General features: G+C 44.7%; 1 protein-coding gene across 1 annotated transcript in view; it reads right to left on the reverse strand.

The window, feature by feature from the left end:
• Positions 1-17273, reverse strand: part of Szt2 (SZT2 subunit of KICSTOR complex) — a 62102-nt gene that overhangs the window by 36272 nt on the left and 8557 nt on the right. Inside the window, exons 4-23 of the mRNA XM_090335040.1 lie at positions 17066-17236; positions 13599-13730; positions 12493-12634; positions 11789-11895; positions 7077-7287; positions 6477-6647; positions 5793-6027; positions 4952-5081; positions 4062-4204; positions 3697-3849; positions 3441-3555; positions 3004-3221; positions 2703-2918; positions 2364-2442; positions 1862-1956; positions 1559-1727; positions 1243-1357; positions 1030-1143; positions 644-814; positions 415-509 (exon numbers count right to left, since the gene is read on the reverse strand). Of these exons, the coding sequence (XP_090191166.1) occupies positions 415-509; positions 644-814; positions 1030-1143; positions 1243-1357; positions 1559-1727; positions 1862-1956; positions 2364-2442; positions 2703-2918; positions 3004-3221; positions 3441-3555; positions 3697-3849; positions 4062-4204; positions 4952-5081; positions 5793-6027; positions 6477-6647; positions 7077-7287; positions 11789-11895; positions 12493-12634; positions 13599-13730; positions 17066-17236 (2982 nt within the window). The remainder of the gene's footprint in view (positions 1-414; positions 510-643; positions 815-1029; positions 1144-1242; positions 1358-1558; positions 1728-1861; positions 1957-2363; positions 2443-2702; positions 2919-3003; positions 3222-3440; positions 3556-3696; positions 3850-4061; positions 4205-4951; positions 5082-5792; positions 6028-6476; positions 6648-7076; positions 7288-11788; positions 11896-12492; positions 12635-13598; positions 13731-17065; positions 17237-17273) is intronic.

The following is a 17273-nucleotide window of genomic DNA, read 5'->3' on the forward strand; positions in this document are numbered from 1 at the left end:
GATAGTTTATTTACATGTGTTAATATAGAGGATTCAGACCTTTGGAAATCGTTTTAAGAAGGTGGATAGGGTGGAAAGGGACAGAAGAAAGGAAGTTGGCCAAGATACATTGTTTACAAATGTGGAAATGTTGCTATGAATGTACTCTCACACAATTAATGTATGTTAATTTTTAAAAAGGAAGAAAGAATAGAGCCAAGCACTAGTTCACATCTGTAATCCTAGATATTTGGGAAGTTACCAAATTATGACTCTAGGCTAGCCTGAGCTAAAAGTTTGAGACTCTCTATCTCAACAAATAAAATTCTGGATGTGATGACTACCACCAAAAAAGAAAGAAAACTGGGCATGGGTGTGTGGTGATGAATGGAGCCAGTACCACAAAGGCTTACAAGGAGAAGAGTCAATACTCACCAAGGGAGGAAGGGCTGGGTCTCCAATGGCCTGGGTGTTCTCAACTACTTGATCCTTCAGGATCTCATCAACCCCAGCTGGTGGGCCCTCTGTACCTACAATGGAGTAGAGAGGACAAAGAAGGAAAGGCCGGCTCTGAGTAGAAGAGAAGGGGGAGGTCAAAGCTTAAAGATAGAAACCATCCTGGGGTAGGAAAGGGGCTGGAGTCTGGCAGAGGTGGGAGGTTCACCTGGATCGTAGCAGGTCCGCCGCAGCACTTCACTCAAGAAGGCAGCCTGGTCAGCAGCGGTCAGTGGGATCTCCCGGTCACTCAGCTCCTGTCCCAGGCAGCTGTGCAGCAGGCACAGCACCATGTCGTTGGTGGCACAGGGCCCCTCGGCGAGAGGGACACCCTCTGGCTCTGCCCAACACACACTCTGCTCAGCACTGAGAGCCTCCTGCTGCCCATGGCCCATGGGTCCACCCTGACCAGCAAAGCCCTTCCTTCAATCTTAGTCTTCCCCTATCCCATCCTGCACTTGTTCTTCCCTGACTCATATATTCTTGTTCTCTAATATCCCTAGGCTCAGCTTGCTGGCCCTCTAGTGAGGGTGAAAGGGTACTGAGTTCACACACCTCTAGACAGCAGAAGGAAGAACATCTGCAGCTGCTGGCACTGTGGCAGCAATCCTAGTAGGTCAAAGTGAAAAGGGATCTCGTGGACACAGGTGTCTCCTCCCTGATCCAGTCCTGGGAGGGAATGGTGAAGGACACACAGTGAGATCCAGATTACCTATCTGTGGCTCCCTTGACTCCCTGTTTCACCCAGTAGCCATCTTCCCTACTGACCCTCTGAGACTCGCGGTTCTAGGGGCAGAGACCCCCATTCCTTGCTTTGACATAGCTGTATCAGGTATTCAAAACTCAGCATGGAGCCTATACAGGCAGCATCCCTTGGGTGGAGCTAGGGAAGAAACATCAAAGATCAAGAGTTACCCTCTTCTCTGGCTCTCAAGAAAGTCCAAATAATTGTAGACAGAGGTTCAGAGGGCCCGGAAGCCCATAGGCTTCAGTATCTGAAGGAGCTACAACACTCCAGTAAGATTATATGGAGAAGCTACATACAATCCAGTAAGAGGTAGGGTATAGTTCAGAGGTCACTCACAGCTTGAGGGATCTCAGAGTATGTCAAGTTCTGTAGGTGCTTCCAGCTTTCAGGGCCAGGTCCCACTCTCCCGTATTGCGGTTCTACCCACACCTCAGTGACCAGATTGAGCTCAGAGTCCCCCTCTAGTGCCTCTACCTCCACATCATTGTCATCATCTGTTGAGAAGCTAAAGGAGGAAGAGCTCTGAGCTTGGGTGAAAGAGAAGTTAACACAGCCTCACAGCAGAGCTAGACATTTGGGAGACCTAGAAAGAGGGAGATTGTGCAGAGATGTGTATCACAAAGAGGGCTGGAGCCTTACCTGTCTTTGGTGGAGGTAGAGTGAGGAGGAAAGAGAATGTACTGGACAACACACGTGTGCTTCTCTTCAGCAGCAACCTGCCTCAGTGGCTCATTCTATGGATAAATGGGTGACACTGGGCAAATTCTGGACAGGTACAGAGACCTGGCCTGACCTAGATCTGGCCTTCAGAAATTTAATGACTCTGAGGGCCAGGAGTTTGGCCTAGTGGTAGAGTGCTTGCTTAGCATGCACAAAGGCCTGGGTTCAAATCTTTGGTACCATAGACATAGAGAAAAGCCAGAAGTGGTACAATAGAGCTCTAGCCTTCAGAAAGTCCAAGGACAGTGCTCAGGCCCCGAGGTCAAGCCAGGACTGGCAAAAAGGAATTAATGACTCTGGCCTCAGGGCTTGGTTCTGGAACCCAGTTCTCTGATTCCTGTGAGACAAACTTCACAGCAGTCCTGAACAGCTCAAAGACAAGGTCTCTGGGTTTTGATGGATGTTGAGGGCTGCCACATACCTGAATTGGAAGCTCCAAGACCATGTTGATGATTCCTTCCCCACTGCAGGCAAAATGGAATCCTTCAGAAAGTCGGACTCTGAAACCCATAGAAGTGGGTAAGGTAAGAAAAAACACTCAGTAGAGTGCCCCAACATACCTAGTTCCCAGCAGCCATAATGACAGCCTAGACCAGTGGAGGCCCTGATCTGATTAGCAGTCCCTTAGAGTGCAGATCCACGCCAGTGACCAAAATAAGCAGCTGGAAATGTATGGTTTAGCTGCCTGCCAGTGTCCAAATCCACAATTCACACTTGTTTTCACCCTGCCCCATAATCTTGGAAGGCTCAGGTGACATACTCAGTAAGGACAGAGAGGAGCTGGGCGATGGCACTGAGTGGCAACGTTGGGGCCAGGCCTGATGGCACACTCCACAGCCAGCGTTGGTGGTAGAGGTAGCGTGACAGTGATGCTAGGCTAGATGAGGCTGAGCGGCCTGACACCAAAGGCAATGGCCCTGGTGGCTCCAGTGTCAGCAAGAAGGGTGCTCGGTAGTCCAGGGGCAACTTCTCATACCTGGGAAATTGGACAACTTCTAGTTGATTTCCATTCATAGCCATCCTTCATGTTTCTGGGACCCCTCCCCACTCTCCAAACAAACCTAATGAGGAGCTTGTCCAGTGGCTTATGGAGGACCACAAGGCAGGGCCGATCTGACAGGGCCTGTTGTGGTCCCAGCATGGGGGGTGACTTGGAGGGAGAATTGTCCCCACCAATACCCCCCAGCCCTTTCCGTTTCACTTTTGGTGTAGGCTCTTTACTTTGCATCCGATGGGGAAAACGTAGGCGTAGGATCTCTTCCTGCAAGTCTGACACGATCTGTGGAGAAAATGTGTTCAGTGCTCTGCTTTTCCTATGTCCTCCAAGTCTAGGAAGAGGAGCCTATAAGGCAAGAGAAGCCTCCTTTGTACTTCTTAAGCCTTAGTTGGTCTAGGGGTATCATTTCTTGCTAGATTTGGCTCTGTGGTGGCTAGGGAAATGGAGTTTGCCTATGCCCCAGGGCCTAGAAGTCTTGAAGTCAGTCTGAGTGCAGCTTACCTTGTGCCGGGCCTGGGCTGGCGTACCAATGGGAAAACCCAGGCGAAGAACCATGCATGGGGCCTTGGAAATGATGCGGATCATGTAGAAGGAGGAAGGGGGCTGGTCTGGGGCACTGGGGAGAAATGAGAATGAGTAAACAGTCCTATGCTGGGAGCAAATGGGCTTTAGGAGGAGGTAGGGGTGTGAGGTGTGGGGTTAGAGGAGATGTAGGATGAGATCACGGGGGAAGGGTGAGGGACGTCATATTGCCCACCTGGAAAGCAGCTTGACATAAGAATAGCCCTCAACCAGCACAAAACTGCTCCAATCACGAAGCAGAGAGGTCAGCGAAGAGTGTGAGATCCTGCACTGGATAGTGCTATAGCGTCCATTACTGCCCGGGGTGTGCAAGTGCTTGGGGATGGGTCTAGGAATAGGGGTGCACAATGGGATCAAATCTCCTAGATCTGTTCTTGAGGAAAGGAAACATTACCATCTTTTACTTCCAGGCCTGCCTAAGGTAATGGGGGCCAAAGAGCAGGAAAACTGGCCACAGTTTGTACTCTCTTCCCACTATTTTCTATCCTGTGGCTCCTGCTCCTCCACCCCAACCATGGCCCTGGTCCCAAGGGTACCCACGTGTCATGCTCCAGAATTAGCACCAGGCGATGCATGTGCAGCCACCGCTGCCATGAATTAGCATCCATGGATAGCACTGGCTTCCAGTAGGCAGCAAACTGGGCATGCGATGAGTCGGAACCACTGGGCTGAAGGGAGAGCACCTGGAGACAGAAAAGGCAGTTGTAGAGGAACATTTGTGGATAAGCAGGATACAACTTCTCAAGAGCAAATAGAGCCAAGACAGACTCAGTTCAGGAGGTCAGAGACAGCAGTAGGTTAATATTAAGGGTTACAGCCTAGCCTGGAACAGAGGCAAAACTGGTTTCAGTATAAAGGATGGATTAGGATGACTGGGTCAGAGATAGACTTCAGAGTTTATTAATGCTGATCCACTAAGAGGATGGAATCTACCTGGCTTATGGCACTGACTTTAAAGGAAAACTGCTGAGTAATGGTAGGATCTGACAATGAGGCCACGGACATTTGTGTGGTATGTGTGATATATGCCTATCAGTGCCAGTGCCATGGACCAAGTGTGAAAAGAGCACAGGGCAACAGCAGCTATGGTTTTCAGGAAGTACCCAGCTGGCTACGGTTAGAAACAGATGAAGGACACTACATGGAAATGGGGCAAGGAGGCTCTCAGCCTGTTGGGATGCCCCCAACTGCAAAATGTTATGAATTCATAGTCTTTTTAACAGACTATGAAGTCTCTTTTAGATCTTTCTCCTCCCCAGGGTCTTACGAGGAGGAGAAAAAAAATGCATTTAAAGCTAAAGCCGAGGCCTTCTGACTTGGGACCTCAGATTTGACAGAGAAGGAAAAGAAGTGGTTATGGGTTCCAGATACTGAGCCAATTCCAGTCTATGTAGGCATGAGAGGGAATACTGAACATCAGAGCCACTCACCGGGGTGGTGGAGCCTGGAGGGATGTAGAAGAGTGGCACTCCACTCTTAGTACTGTCCGGAAGGGTGAAGTGTTCTGGCACAGAAGAGAAGGACTGAAGGTGGGCTAGCATCTGGTCTGTCTGATTAATGCTGCAGAACAAGGGCCAAGCCACAGATAAGTTGCTAGTGCTCATACCTATAATCCTTGCTACTCAGGAGGCTGAGATCTGAAGATTGAGGTTTGAAACCAGCCCAGGCAGAAAAGTATGTGAGATTCTTAGTTCCAATTAACCAGCAAAAAACTAGAATTAGAGGTGTGTTCAAGTGCTAGAGCAACAGTCTTGAGTGGTAAAAGTTAAGTGAGACACACACATACATCACATCTTCAAAACTTCTTAACTTCATCCACCTTATTATACTTATTATTCATACTACTGTCATACAGATTTGTTTCACAGCAATAATTCTTCAGTTCTTTATGACTCCACTGAACAAAAGTCTTACAAGGAGTGGTCTAATATTTGGGTATTTGCAGATATTTAACCATTTTGAAACCTTTCTCACTCCACACATAGATATGCTTTATACATATTTAGATTCAATTCTTGAATTGTAACTTTGATTTGTTTTTTTTAAAAAATAAAATTTGACTGAAAATGTAAAAAAAAAAAAAAAAAGGCTAAGTGAGAGATCACGGTCCTGAGTTCAAGCCCAAGTACTGGCATTAAAAAAAAAACAAACAAAAGAAAAACACCCTGGACACAAGCCTGTGCACTGACTCCCCTCAACCTCCCAGCTTTACAAACCTGTCCCTCTACCCAATAAACGGGGAACCACTCACCAAGTCCTGACCTCACTTACCTCTGTAATGTGTTCCAGAAACGGCGGATAACATGGGTGCGATACAATGAGCGAATGGGTTGTCTTAGTGTACAGGACACATCGTGCAAAATGTCATAGCCACCTTCCATTGTCACTTCTACCCGTGTTCCTTGCGGGCCCTCAGGCTCCAGGGGCCAGGGTGCCATCGCCACATACTCAATGCGCATGTTGTGTTTCCAAAGCAGCACCAGCTTCACCTCCAGTTGGGACCCTCCTTCAGTGGGGAGCAGGAAGGCCAGTGACAGGAAGGCAATACAGGCATCCTCAAGGCCTAAGCCTTGAGTCCTATCTGAAACCTCACCTATTGCATGGAACAACACTAGCTTGGCCAAAGGTTCCCAGGAATGATTTCATAGGTTTCAGAATCAGAGCCTCCCAAATGATGCAAATAGAAGTTTACAAGAGTAATCAGAAAGCAAAGCCAAGTTCAGGATACCATATCCCCCTCAGCTGATTTGACTAAGGATATGGAATTGGGAAGCCACATGCTAGAACTCAGCCCTGAAAATAGCTCAAAGCTCTCTTGTCTCAAACAACAAGCAAAGATTCTCATGGTGACATTTTCAGTTTGTGATAGCTGAGTGTTCACCTTGTTCAGCAGATCTACCCACATTCAAGCACTCAGAGGTCTATGAAATTATAGTGAGGACTAGAGACTCTTACCTTTGGCCAATGTAATTTCTCGGACACTGTAGCCCTCTCGCAGGCGCACAGACACAGTGCTGATCAAGTCAGCTGGGACCTCCTTCTCTGTGTGCTTCTTCCGGCGCAAGGCCAAGGCTGGGTTGCTGCTTGCAGAAACTAAGTGCTCATTGAACAAGCGGTGCTGAGAGCCTAGAGGACCCGTGAGGACAGGGAAGGTGTAAGTAGTGAGCTATTAGAAGACAGGTATCGGGGCCGGGAGTTTGGCCTAGTGGTAGAGTGCTTGCCTAGCATGCACGAAGACCCAGGTTCGATTCCTTGGTACCACATACTTAGAAAAAGCCAGAAGTGGTGCTGAGGCTCAAGTGGTAGAGTTCTAGCCTTGAGAAAAATCCAAGGACAGTGCTCAGGCCCTGAGCTTAAGCCCAAAACTGGCAAAAAAAAAAAAAAAATATAGAAGAAGACAGGTATCTAGGGGAAGTGGGTACACAGAAATCACTTGGGAGAAAAGTATCAGAGCAGCCAGCCCCAGTTAGATTTCCAGACCCCAAACCTATACTGTATTATCTCTGGGCTCATCCTAAATTCCTACTTCCCAAGCCTACCCAGCCTGACTCTCACCGCAGTAATATTCAGGGTTCAGTGCTTCCCCACTGCGCAGGAATGAATAGAACAGAAATGCTCGGTGGTAGACAGTCAAACCCAGATTTCCTGGCATAGGTTCAGGACAAGTGGACAGGTAGGAGCCAAATGTTGCCATAGCAATGAACTTCATCAATTCCACATTGGGCACATGGCCAAAACTGCAGTCATAAGAGTAAACCCCTCCTACCTAGAAAAAAGAAATGAGCAAGTAGAGATCCATTCTCACCGAAGCACTCCTCTCCCCTGGACCACTGAGGGGAAGTGGGCTGCCCTGCTCCCAGGACAGACCACTGCTCTGAAACTTCCTTGGAACCTTTCTGCCCAAAGCCAATGCCAGCTGGTCACATCATTCTCTGCTCTCCTCATCCTTAACATCAAATACTCTTCTATTCCTTCACTAAAGATTTGGCAGCTGATTCACTGGCTTCTTATCATCATCCTGAGACTTCAGTTCTATTTAAACTTCAAGGTACAAATAAAACTCCCAAGGAGTTTGTTAAAATATAAGGGGTATGACTGGGAAAATCTGTGTTTCAAGTAAGTTTTCTGGTAATGCCAACACTAAGGCTGAAATCAGCCCTAATGCAGCCCATCAACCTATTTTTGACAAGGTTTTATCGGAACACAACTGTGACCATTCACTGCATTTCTGACCACATCACCACAGCAAAGACAAATAGCTATGAAAGACTAAGTAGATGACAAAACTTACATATTTTCTATCAGGCCTTTTCAACAAACGTTTGCTGGTCCAGATGACTGATCTAGATGATTCATTCAGTTCCCAGGCCATCCACTACTTTAACCCTTGTTTTTGCTCCACTTACCTGCACACTGACTACATGCTTGGCCCTTGGCTTCATTTGACACAGACTCATCTTTGCAATTCCAAATTGCTACATCCCATGATACAGTATTCTACCTTTAGCTTCCTTCCACCCACCTCTTGTATAGCAGCACTCTGACCTCCCAAGATTGGCCAGGCCTCCAGCCTCTGCTCCGTCCAAGTCTATCTATTCCATCTTCCTCCTCCTTTCTCAATTTAGCCTGAACCCTATATCCAAGCAACATTTATCATAAACATCGTTCTCAAGTCCCTAGTCCACTTCACTTTTTCTGATTCTACCTCAAATTCTTAACTAGTATCACAACCTTTACATTGATTCTGACAATGATGTCCTAATGAAGAAACCTATACTTGTATAGGCTGATATCACATTAAAACATGACACTCTACCTAGCTATTTCTTCAAGGCTGTCTGGAGGACTATTTCTTCTTCCTAACGCTGGTCTCACTTCCTTATATATTCGTTGTCACCTTACTTTTTGGAGAAATCAGAGGCCAGTAGTAGAATTTACTCACTTCACTTCCACCTTCTATCTTGTACTTTTTTTTCTTTTAATTTGCAGGTTTGAACTTAGGTACTCTACCAATCTGATAGCCACTAAACTTTCTCAGAAAAAGAAAACACTTTCCTGCTCTGAAAAGAATCTCTTGATCTATCTGTCAAGGCAGGGCCTCCTGTCAATTTAGGGATTTTATCAAGATCCCTTTTCATTACCTACTTTCAACCCCTTTTCACTATGGCCTCTCAAAATCATGTTTAACTTTTGAGAAGGAGCTAAACAAAATAATTCTATTATGTACCATTCTTTCTCTTGTTTCCTACTTGATCTAAACAGCCTTTTTTTTTTTTTTTTTTTTTTTCTGGTCCTGGTACTTGAAATCTAAGCCTGGGTGCTATCCCTGAAGCTCTGTCCTTCAGCTCAAGGCTATCACTCTTCCACTTGAGCTACAGTACCACTTCTAGTTTTCTGGTAGTTAATTGGAGATAAGAGTATCACGAACTTTTGTGCCTGGGCTGGCTTTGAACTCAGCCTACTGAGTAGCCAGGATTACAGGCATGAGCCGCCAGTGCCCAGCCAGCCTACTTTCTTTCATCAACACGTGTCTCTACCTCCTTTTCCTTTATCCAGAGCCATCATTTCCCTCACCACCGCATCACTGAAATGCCTCAGAAAAACTTCCTTGTGATTTGGCAACTACCAAATCTAGAGGACACTTCAAATTCCTCTTCCTACTTGATCTTTCTTGTGTGTCTTAACATGTTAACTACTCTCTTCTGCTGAAACTCTTGACTTCTCTCACTTTAGAATTTCCACATTCTTCTCAGACTTAGTTCCATTCCTTTTCTTGTCTGCTTCCTCTTCCTGTGAGAAACCTTTAAACATTAATGCTCTCACCATCTACCTTTCACCTACTGTTTCCTGGATCAGAATTTGCATACCCAACTGGTAATTACTAGGAGTGGTGATTGTTTAACATATAATTATATGCTCTGTACTCTAAATGTATCATCTCACCCTTCATTTACAAATGAATCCAACTTAGAGTGGAAGTGATGTGTCCACTGTCACAAGCTAATAGTAACTAGAGCAAGGATTCAGACTAGCTTAATTCCATATCTGCTAATATGTTCACCTACAGGCATTTTAAACACAGCATGCAACACCTGCATTCACTCTATCCTAACAGCTTTACTTGTTTGTTCTGCCTGTGACCCAGTTATTGCTGAAGTCAGAAAGTTTGAAACAATAGTAGTCCTTCTTTCTTCCTCATCTGTCTCTTTCTATTTTGCTAATTGTAATATCCCAGCTAACTTGGAAGAATGTGAACCCCCAATAATAGAGTGCAGCACTCAGCGAACCAACCGAGGAGTCATTTTAATGGCAGTGTAGTGGCTACTCTCCACCTTCGGACTGATAGAGCAGTCCCCAGCTTCAGTGGGGCTGAACTTTTAAAGGTAAACACCACATGCAGGTGATCATAACTAACTACACACAGGTGGTCGTCACCATATGACATCACCTTATGATGACCACAGTCAATAACCACAAGGATGAACCACACTCACTAGTCATAGCCACACGTGAGTGGTTGAGCAGGTTAAACTTTTTTTTTTCCTGCCAGTCCTGGGGTTTGAACTCAGGGTTTGGGCACTGTCCTTGGACACTTTTTGCTCAAAGTAACACGCTGCCACTTGAGCCACAACACCACTTCTGGCTTTTTCTGTGTATGTGGTACCAAGGAATTGAACCCAGGGCTTCATGCATGCGAGGTGAACACTCTACCACTAGGTTATGCTCCTGGCCCAAAGTTAACCATTTTTACAAAAACAAAACCAGAATATGACAGTAAAGCTTGCCAGGTAAGTATACTAATATGTCCTTTTCTTTGCATTTGATGTTTGAGATGGGGGTTTTATAATATAGTCTAGGCTGGCATCAAATGCATAATCTTCCTTCCTCAGCTTTCCCAGTGTTAGGTTGTAGGCCTGTGCCACACCCAGCTTTTCTAGTCATACTGATGCTACTTCTTTTTCTGAACCTTCTTAGCTTTAATTCTAGAAATTTAAGTCTTAATCCTCTTTTCTGGACCCTGTAATTAATAGTGTCCTGCCACTATTGATGTTCTTCATCCAGCAGCAAAACCCAATTAGTGACTTTCATAACATCTTCTGTGTCATTCATAAAATTATGCAGATATCTCATTGTCTGTCCCCCAGGCATTTTATAAACCTCAATATGACAGAACCAGCTTTTTATGCTCTGCCTATGCCTACCCCTCAATGCTTTCTTTCTTATAATCTGCTAAACTAAATAAGGTACAATTCTCTGAATATGCCTTCCCTCCCTCCTTTGCTTAGTTTGAGCTGGGTTAGCAATGATAACTAGCCTAAATGAGACAGGTGGGGCTGGAACTGACTCACTTTTCAGACTTTCTCTTCTTTTTACTGTAACATGCTGTCTTCCAAATCCTAAGGAAAGGAGAAAAGGGGAAAAGTCCTCTCCTACCACTGTCACCTACCCCGCTCTAGACCTAGCACATTTTCCCAGCTAATCATATTATCAGCTGCACTGAGAAATCTTTTTTTTTCCCCCTTTGGTCTTTTTTTTTTATTATTGTAATTAGTAAAAGGGTTACATGATATTTGCCAGATAGAAGGTGCATTAATTCACATACATTGATACCCTTTCACATGTCTTGCTACCCATTTCCCTCCCCCACCCCCACACCCCCACCCATCTTGGTTTTCCCCCCCTTCCCTATCAAATTTCAAATAACCAAATACAAATAAATTCAATATATCAGATAACAAAGTGAGATACTATAACAATATGAGATAACCAAGGGACAGCAAAGGAGATGAGAGACAACATAGTACATTAAGGACAACAATCATTCATTATATGGCTTTTGTTTGGGTATCCTGGAGGTCCTTTCAATTAGCTTCATACTATATGGCCTTATGTATCAAGATTTTGCTCTATTGCAGATCTCTGCTAGTAGAGCCCAAGGTTTCTACTGATTATGATGAATGAGGGAAACCATTGAGCCTAAGTTCCTTTGAGTCTGGCTTACTTCACTTAATATGATTTTTTCTAAGTCTTTCCATTTCCTAACAAATGGGGCGATGTCATTCTTTCTGACAACAGCATAGAATTCCATTGTGTACAAATACCACAACTTGTTGATCCACTCATCAACTGAGGGACATCTAGGCTGGTTCCATATCTTTGCTATGGTGAATATGCACTGAGAAATCTTGCATTTAAAAAAGTAATAATCCATGCTTGACTCTGTGGGATACTCTACTTCTCTTTCTTTCTTCCTAGAAGGTCCTTACCTGCACAAAGGAACAGGCCACGGTGCCACTGCGAAGCTGGTTCAGAAGTGTCTCACAGACAGCAACATCAGGGACACTGGTCACCCCATCAGTGATCACAATGATACCTTAAGCAGAAAATACGACTCAGACCTGGAGGTACTGGCTAGATCAAACTCACAGGGAGGCATTCAACTGAAAGATTCCTAAAGACCTCAGTGGGCAGCCACCAAGCATTTTATAAACCTCAAACACTTTTTTTTTTGCCAGTCCTGGGCTTGAGCTCAGGGCCTGAGCACTGTCCCTAAGACTTTCTCAAGGCTAGAGCTCTACCACTTGAGCCACAGCACCACTTCCGGCTTTTTTCTATATATGTGGTACCGAAGAATCGAACCCTGGTCTTCATGCATGCTAGGCAAGCACTCTACCACTAGGCCAAACTCTCAGCCCTTCCAACACCTTTCTTATTCCCCTTCTTGATGCCAGCGCAGTCTCTCCTGGTAATGGCCCCCAGATGATGTTCCTCTCTCTAGGATCACTAATGGTTGTCAGAGCTGAAGTTACTTGAGATATGCACTAGTATAGAAGTACAACTTGTATTTAGCAAACAAGCAAATGATTTTCTTTCCTGATTTCATTGAACCTGGGAAACCCTTAGCTTTGCCAATAGCCCATACCCCTCTTGAACCCATTTCCCCATTCCCACCAATATTCCTTCTACTAACCTGCACTAGAGTTAGAAGGCAGTAACTGCAGTGCCAAGATGCCCTGACGAATCATACTGACCAGCCCAAGATCAGCTGTCACCATGGAGACTCCCACCTTCCGGCTCAAGGGCTCCCCAGAGTCTGATGACTGGTCTTCTGCCTGCCCCCAAATTATAGAAAAGATAGAAAGTGACTGATACTGTTATTGTTCCATCTACAAAAAAGCAGAATTAATTTGTTGCAGTGCTAGGGATTGAACCTAGAGCTTTACACATGATAGGCATGTGGCCTACTACTATGCTACACCCCTAACCAACAAACAAGAATTTACAATCCATCACTGACAAGTCACATATGCCCAGTCCTGTGAAGACTCTGGCCCCTAACTCTGCAGCTGAGTTCTGCTGTGCTCGTTCCTGGAGTATATGCTTAGATGATGAGCCTCAGAAAGGAGTCCAAACAAAGTGTCAGACTATATATAACATCTTTAACCATAACTGTTACAGACATTAGGTACACAGAACTTCCATTTGCCTAGCCACTTCTAGTGCACCCTAGTAAGTAGAAGTAACTTTATCCCAGAGGGTAAATGTTAACTAGAGACCAAATCTACCCATAATCACCTTTCAGATTCACATGGGCGTATGCATGGAAATCCAGGACTAAAAAAAACCCACATAAATGGCCTTTACACTGGTTTTTTGTTTTTGTTTTTTTGTGTGTGTGTGCCAGGCCTGGGGCTTAAGGGCCTGAGCACTGTCTCTGAACATTTTTGTCAGGCTAATGCACTACCACTTGAGGCACAGCTTCTCTTCTGGCACTGATGTCATTTATAAGAGATAGACTCACATGCTTTCCTACCCTAGCTGGCTTTGAACCAATCCTCAGATCTCAACTTTGAGTACTTAGGATTATAAGCGTGAGCCACTAGTACTCAGTAGCCTTTGCACTTTTTTCCAGAAAAAAAAAAAATCTGTGTTTTGGGAATATATCTGAGTCATTGTCTTCTAGCTGGAAACTTGTCTTAAGTGTTATCACTCCCACATCCCTCCTTGACTTGTTCTACTCAGGCTCTTTTTAGAGGCATTTTCAAATGGTCTATACCACTTTTGTCTTCCACATACCTGGCTCTGGGGATCATACTGCTGCTGCAGCATGGTAGCCACCTTATCCTCAAAGACGCAGAGCTGCTCATACACCTGCTGCAGAAATGCCTCCCGTTGGGATGGATCCAAGAGGCAGCCCTGGACCAACACCTGACAATCACAAAGGACAGGCTGAGGTGAAGGTGTCTGGGGTAGAACAGTGAAGGGGAAGAGGTATACTAGATACTCTACCTCTGCTCTATTTATTTTCCATAGCTCCCTCCAGACAATCCTGACTCTTACCCAAGTAGGATCAATGTATAACTCCACAGGCCAGTTTCTCCTTCTTGGATCATCTCCTCTTCAGCTCAAGTACACCGTAATCCAGCTCAAGGGCCTACACCATTAGTCACCTTAATCTGGAGTCAACTTTCTTCCCATTATGGTTGACTACCCTGGGTTTTCAACCTCCCTCTTGAGGGAGCCATAAGATCTTCCAGTTCCCTCCATTGTAGGCTACAGGATACCATCTGTAAAAATCATTCTACTTCAGCCAGACAAAATCTTCATTCTGATTCTTTTATTGCTTTTAAATACACTGCATATAGAGGCCATCTTAATCTTTAAATTCATTATCTTTTATTCCCCTAAGGAAAGTTCCTTCCTTACCTTTACCCTTAGTAACTCTTATGCCCTCTTCAAAGAGAAAAGGAAGTCAGCCACTAGAACACCTCTTTTGGCACCCTACCCTAGAGGCTGTATTATGTTCCACTCCTCTGAAAATCAGCCGTGAGGTCTGCTATATTCCTTGAAGATCTAAAGAAAAGGTTTCTCTTACTCCACGTTTTTCCTAGAGCCATTCTATCTTAACCTTCTGTTTCTTTCTCCATGGGCTCCTTCCCTTCTACTTCAAATGTGGATAAGTATACTGCGCATGGACCTGGCAGCCGCTGGTGGCGCCCAGGATCTTGCCCCTCTTCCCCATCATCTATACCACATGCTCACTTCCTCTGATCTACTGAACCTATTTCTGCTTATTCCTACCCATGTAGGCAAATGGGGACAGCCAGAGAAAGTGGACATTGCCCCACTGCATAGCTGTGGGAAGGACACATACAAACAGAAGCACCAGGAACCAGAGCCACAAGGTGAGAAAAATATTCATATCCATACTGCTCAAAAGAGTAAAATGTGCATGCTAGGCAAGCACTCTACCACTAGGCCAAACTGCCAGCCCCAAGCTAATTATTTTAATAGCTGTCATTTGAATGTTTTCTATGTGGCAGGCATTGATACAAATGCTTGACTAATACTAATTCAACCACTCTATAATACAAGTGTTTTTAATACCTTCATTTTGGAGAAAAGATATAGCAGGTAGCTGGTGGCTCATGCCTGTAATCCTAGCTATTCAAGAGGCTGAGATCTGAAGATCGCAGTTCAAAGCCAATTCAGGCACTAAAGTCTGTGAGACTCTTATCTCCAATTAACCATCAGAAAACTAGAAGTGGCACTGTGGCTCAAGTGGTAGAAAGCTTTGAGCTGAAGAGCTCAGGGACAGCGCCTAGGCCCAGAGTTCAGCCCCACAACTGACAAAAAAAAAAGATATAGACGTCAGAGAGGCTAAGTAACTGGCTTAAAGGTACACAGCCAAGAAAGTAGTACTGCCAAGAAGCATACACAATTATCCAGTGTTCTTACCACTGCACTGAACCCCACTATAAAGGGCAAAGTCTATAGCATGACATTCTATCTTTCATACCTGGCTCCCACTTATGTTTCCAGTCTCCTCTTTAGCACTACTTTCCCATATTCAAACTTTTATTCTAATCAAATAATATATATCTCTCTAAAACACCTGTGACTGAGGGTATAGGTTCACAACTGTGCCTTTGCATCTGTTAGTCTCTCTCCCTGAAAAGCCTGTTTCCCCTTCTTGAAACAGAAAATCTGAATTCTTTCTTCAAGACTCAGTTCAAATGTAGCTTTGCTTTAAAAGCCTTCTCTTTGGCTTTCCCAACTCTGATGTTCCCAGAGTATCTGAATCATAAAATTACCAACGACCTTGTAACACTCAACTGAAATCATCTCCTTTAATATCTGTCTCTCCCTACAAGCTCTCAATTCCTTTTACTAGAACAAGGATAATATATGATTTCTCTGTCGCCAGGGAACTAACTTGGGCTTGGCATAAATCAGGCTTCACTGTTTGCCAAGCAGAACCAAGTTTTGAGTGATTAACTAATAACTATGTTCTCTTTGTCTTGGCCATCAATACCTTCAAAGATTGGCCTCCATCCAGGAAGTAGCCCACAAATACCAGGCTAAGAATGGCTGTAACAGGAGAACACTTCAAGTTTGGGCAGAGGCTGGCAGCCACTGTCCTAGGACTTAGTATGTATATACTGATCCTAAAATTTCAGAGCCTCTGGCTGTTTCTGGCATTCATCTCTTAACTAATGGCTGAGAGTTTAGATATCAGAAATAGTATGGGGGCAAGTCCCTAACCAATGAGTTGAAGATGGCTAAGACTCGATGAGGAAAAACTGGGCCAATGATTATTTAAGTTAAAAACAGAGATTTCTGTAACAAACTTGGCCATTATCCAAAAGGAGTATATTGTGATCACCTGTCTGGGTGACAGAGAAGCTGTCATTATCTACCTGGTCAGCATTATACCAACAGTTTCTAAGTCTCTCAGAAAGTTACCTTCTCTGTCCTTAAAAGAGATTGTTTCAGCCGGGAGTTTGGCCTAATGGTTATAGTGCTTGCCTAGCATGCACGAAGACCCGGGTTCGATTCCTTGGTACCACATATATAGAAAAAGCCAGAAGTGGTGCTGAGGCTCAAGTGGTAGAGCTCTAGCCTTGAGAAAGTCCAAGGACAGTGCTCAGGCCCTGAGCTCAAGCCCAGGACTGGCAAAAAAAAAAAAAAAAAGAGATTGTTTCTGTGGATCTATAGTAGCTCAAATTAACAAAATTACCACAAAAGACCATTTCCTTGGACCAGCACATTAGAGATCATATAGAACTAAAGAAGCTGGGGAAGAAACAAAAAAGAGACCCAAGGGTCAGACCCAGAGATTCGCAGTGAAGGTATTTTGTCCAATCAATGCCAACTAAAGTTCATGAGAAGGCTCTTTAAAACCAGGGACACTGGGACCGGGAGTGTGGCCTAGTGGTAGAGTGCTTGCCTAGCAAGCATGAAGCCCTGGGTTTGATTCCTCAATACTACATAAACAGAAAAAGCTGAAGTGGAGCTGTGGCTTAAGTGGTAGAGTACTAGCCTTGAGAAAGCCCAAAGACAGTATTCAGGTCCTGAGTTCAAGCACCAGGACCAGCAAAAAACAAACAAACAAACAAAAAACAGGGAAACTGATTCTTTTCAAGGGGAGGGACTCACTCATGGGAATGAGAAAACAGAGAACTGGTTACGAATGATAAGGATATGGTCCAATAGACTAACAGAAATGTGCTCTGAAGGTAGAAACTTAGAAGATACAATACCTGGTGGGACTGCAGGCCAATAATTGAGGAATAGGCCTGTATAGTTACGTAGATTTCAGGCTGGAAGTTGATGCAAGATCCAGGCACTTGGAAGGGCTGAAGCAGCCCTCCTAGACAGCGGGAGAGTGCATGGAAAACTTCATCAAACAGGATCTCTCCTGTAGAATCATCCTGAGGGCAAAGCAGAGAAAGATTTCTCAAGGATGAT

Source organism: Megascapheus bottae, chromosome 6 (assembly GCF_031878675.1).
Source record: "Megascapheus bottae isolate mThoBot1 chromosome 6, mThoBot2.hap1, whole genome shotgun sequence".
NCBI classification, from domain to species: Eukaryota; Metazoa; Chordata; class Mammalia; order Rodentia; family Geomyidae; genus Megascapheus; species Megascapheus bottae.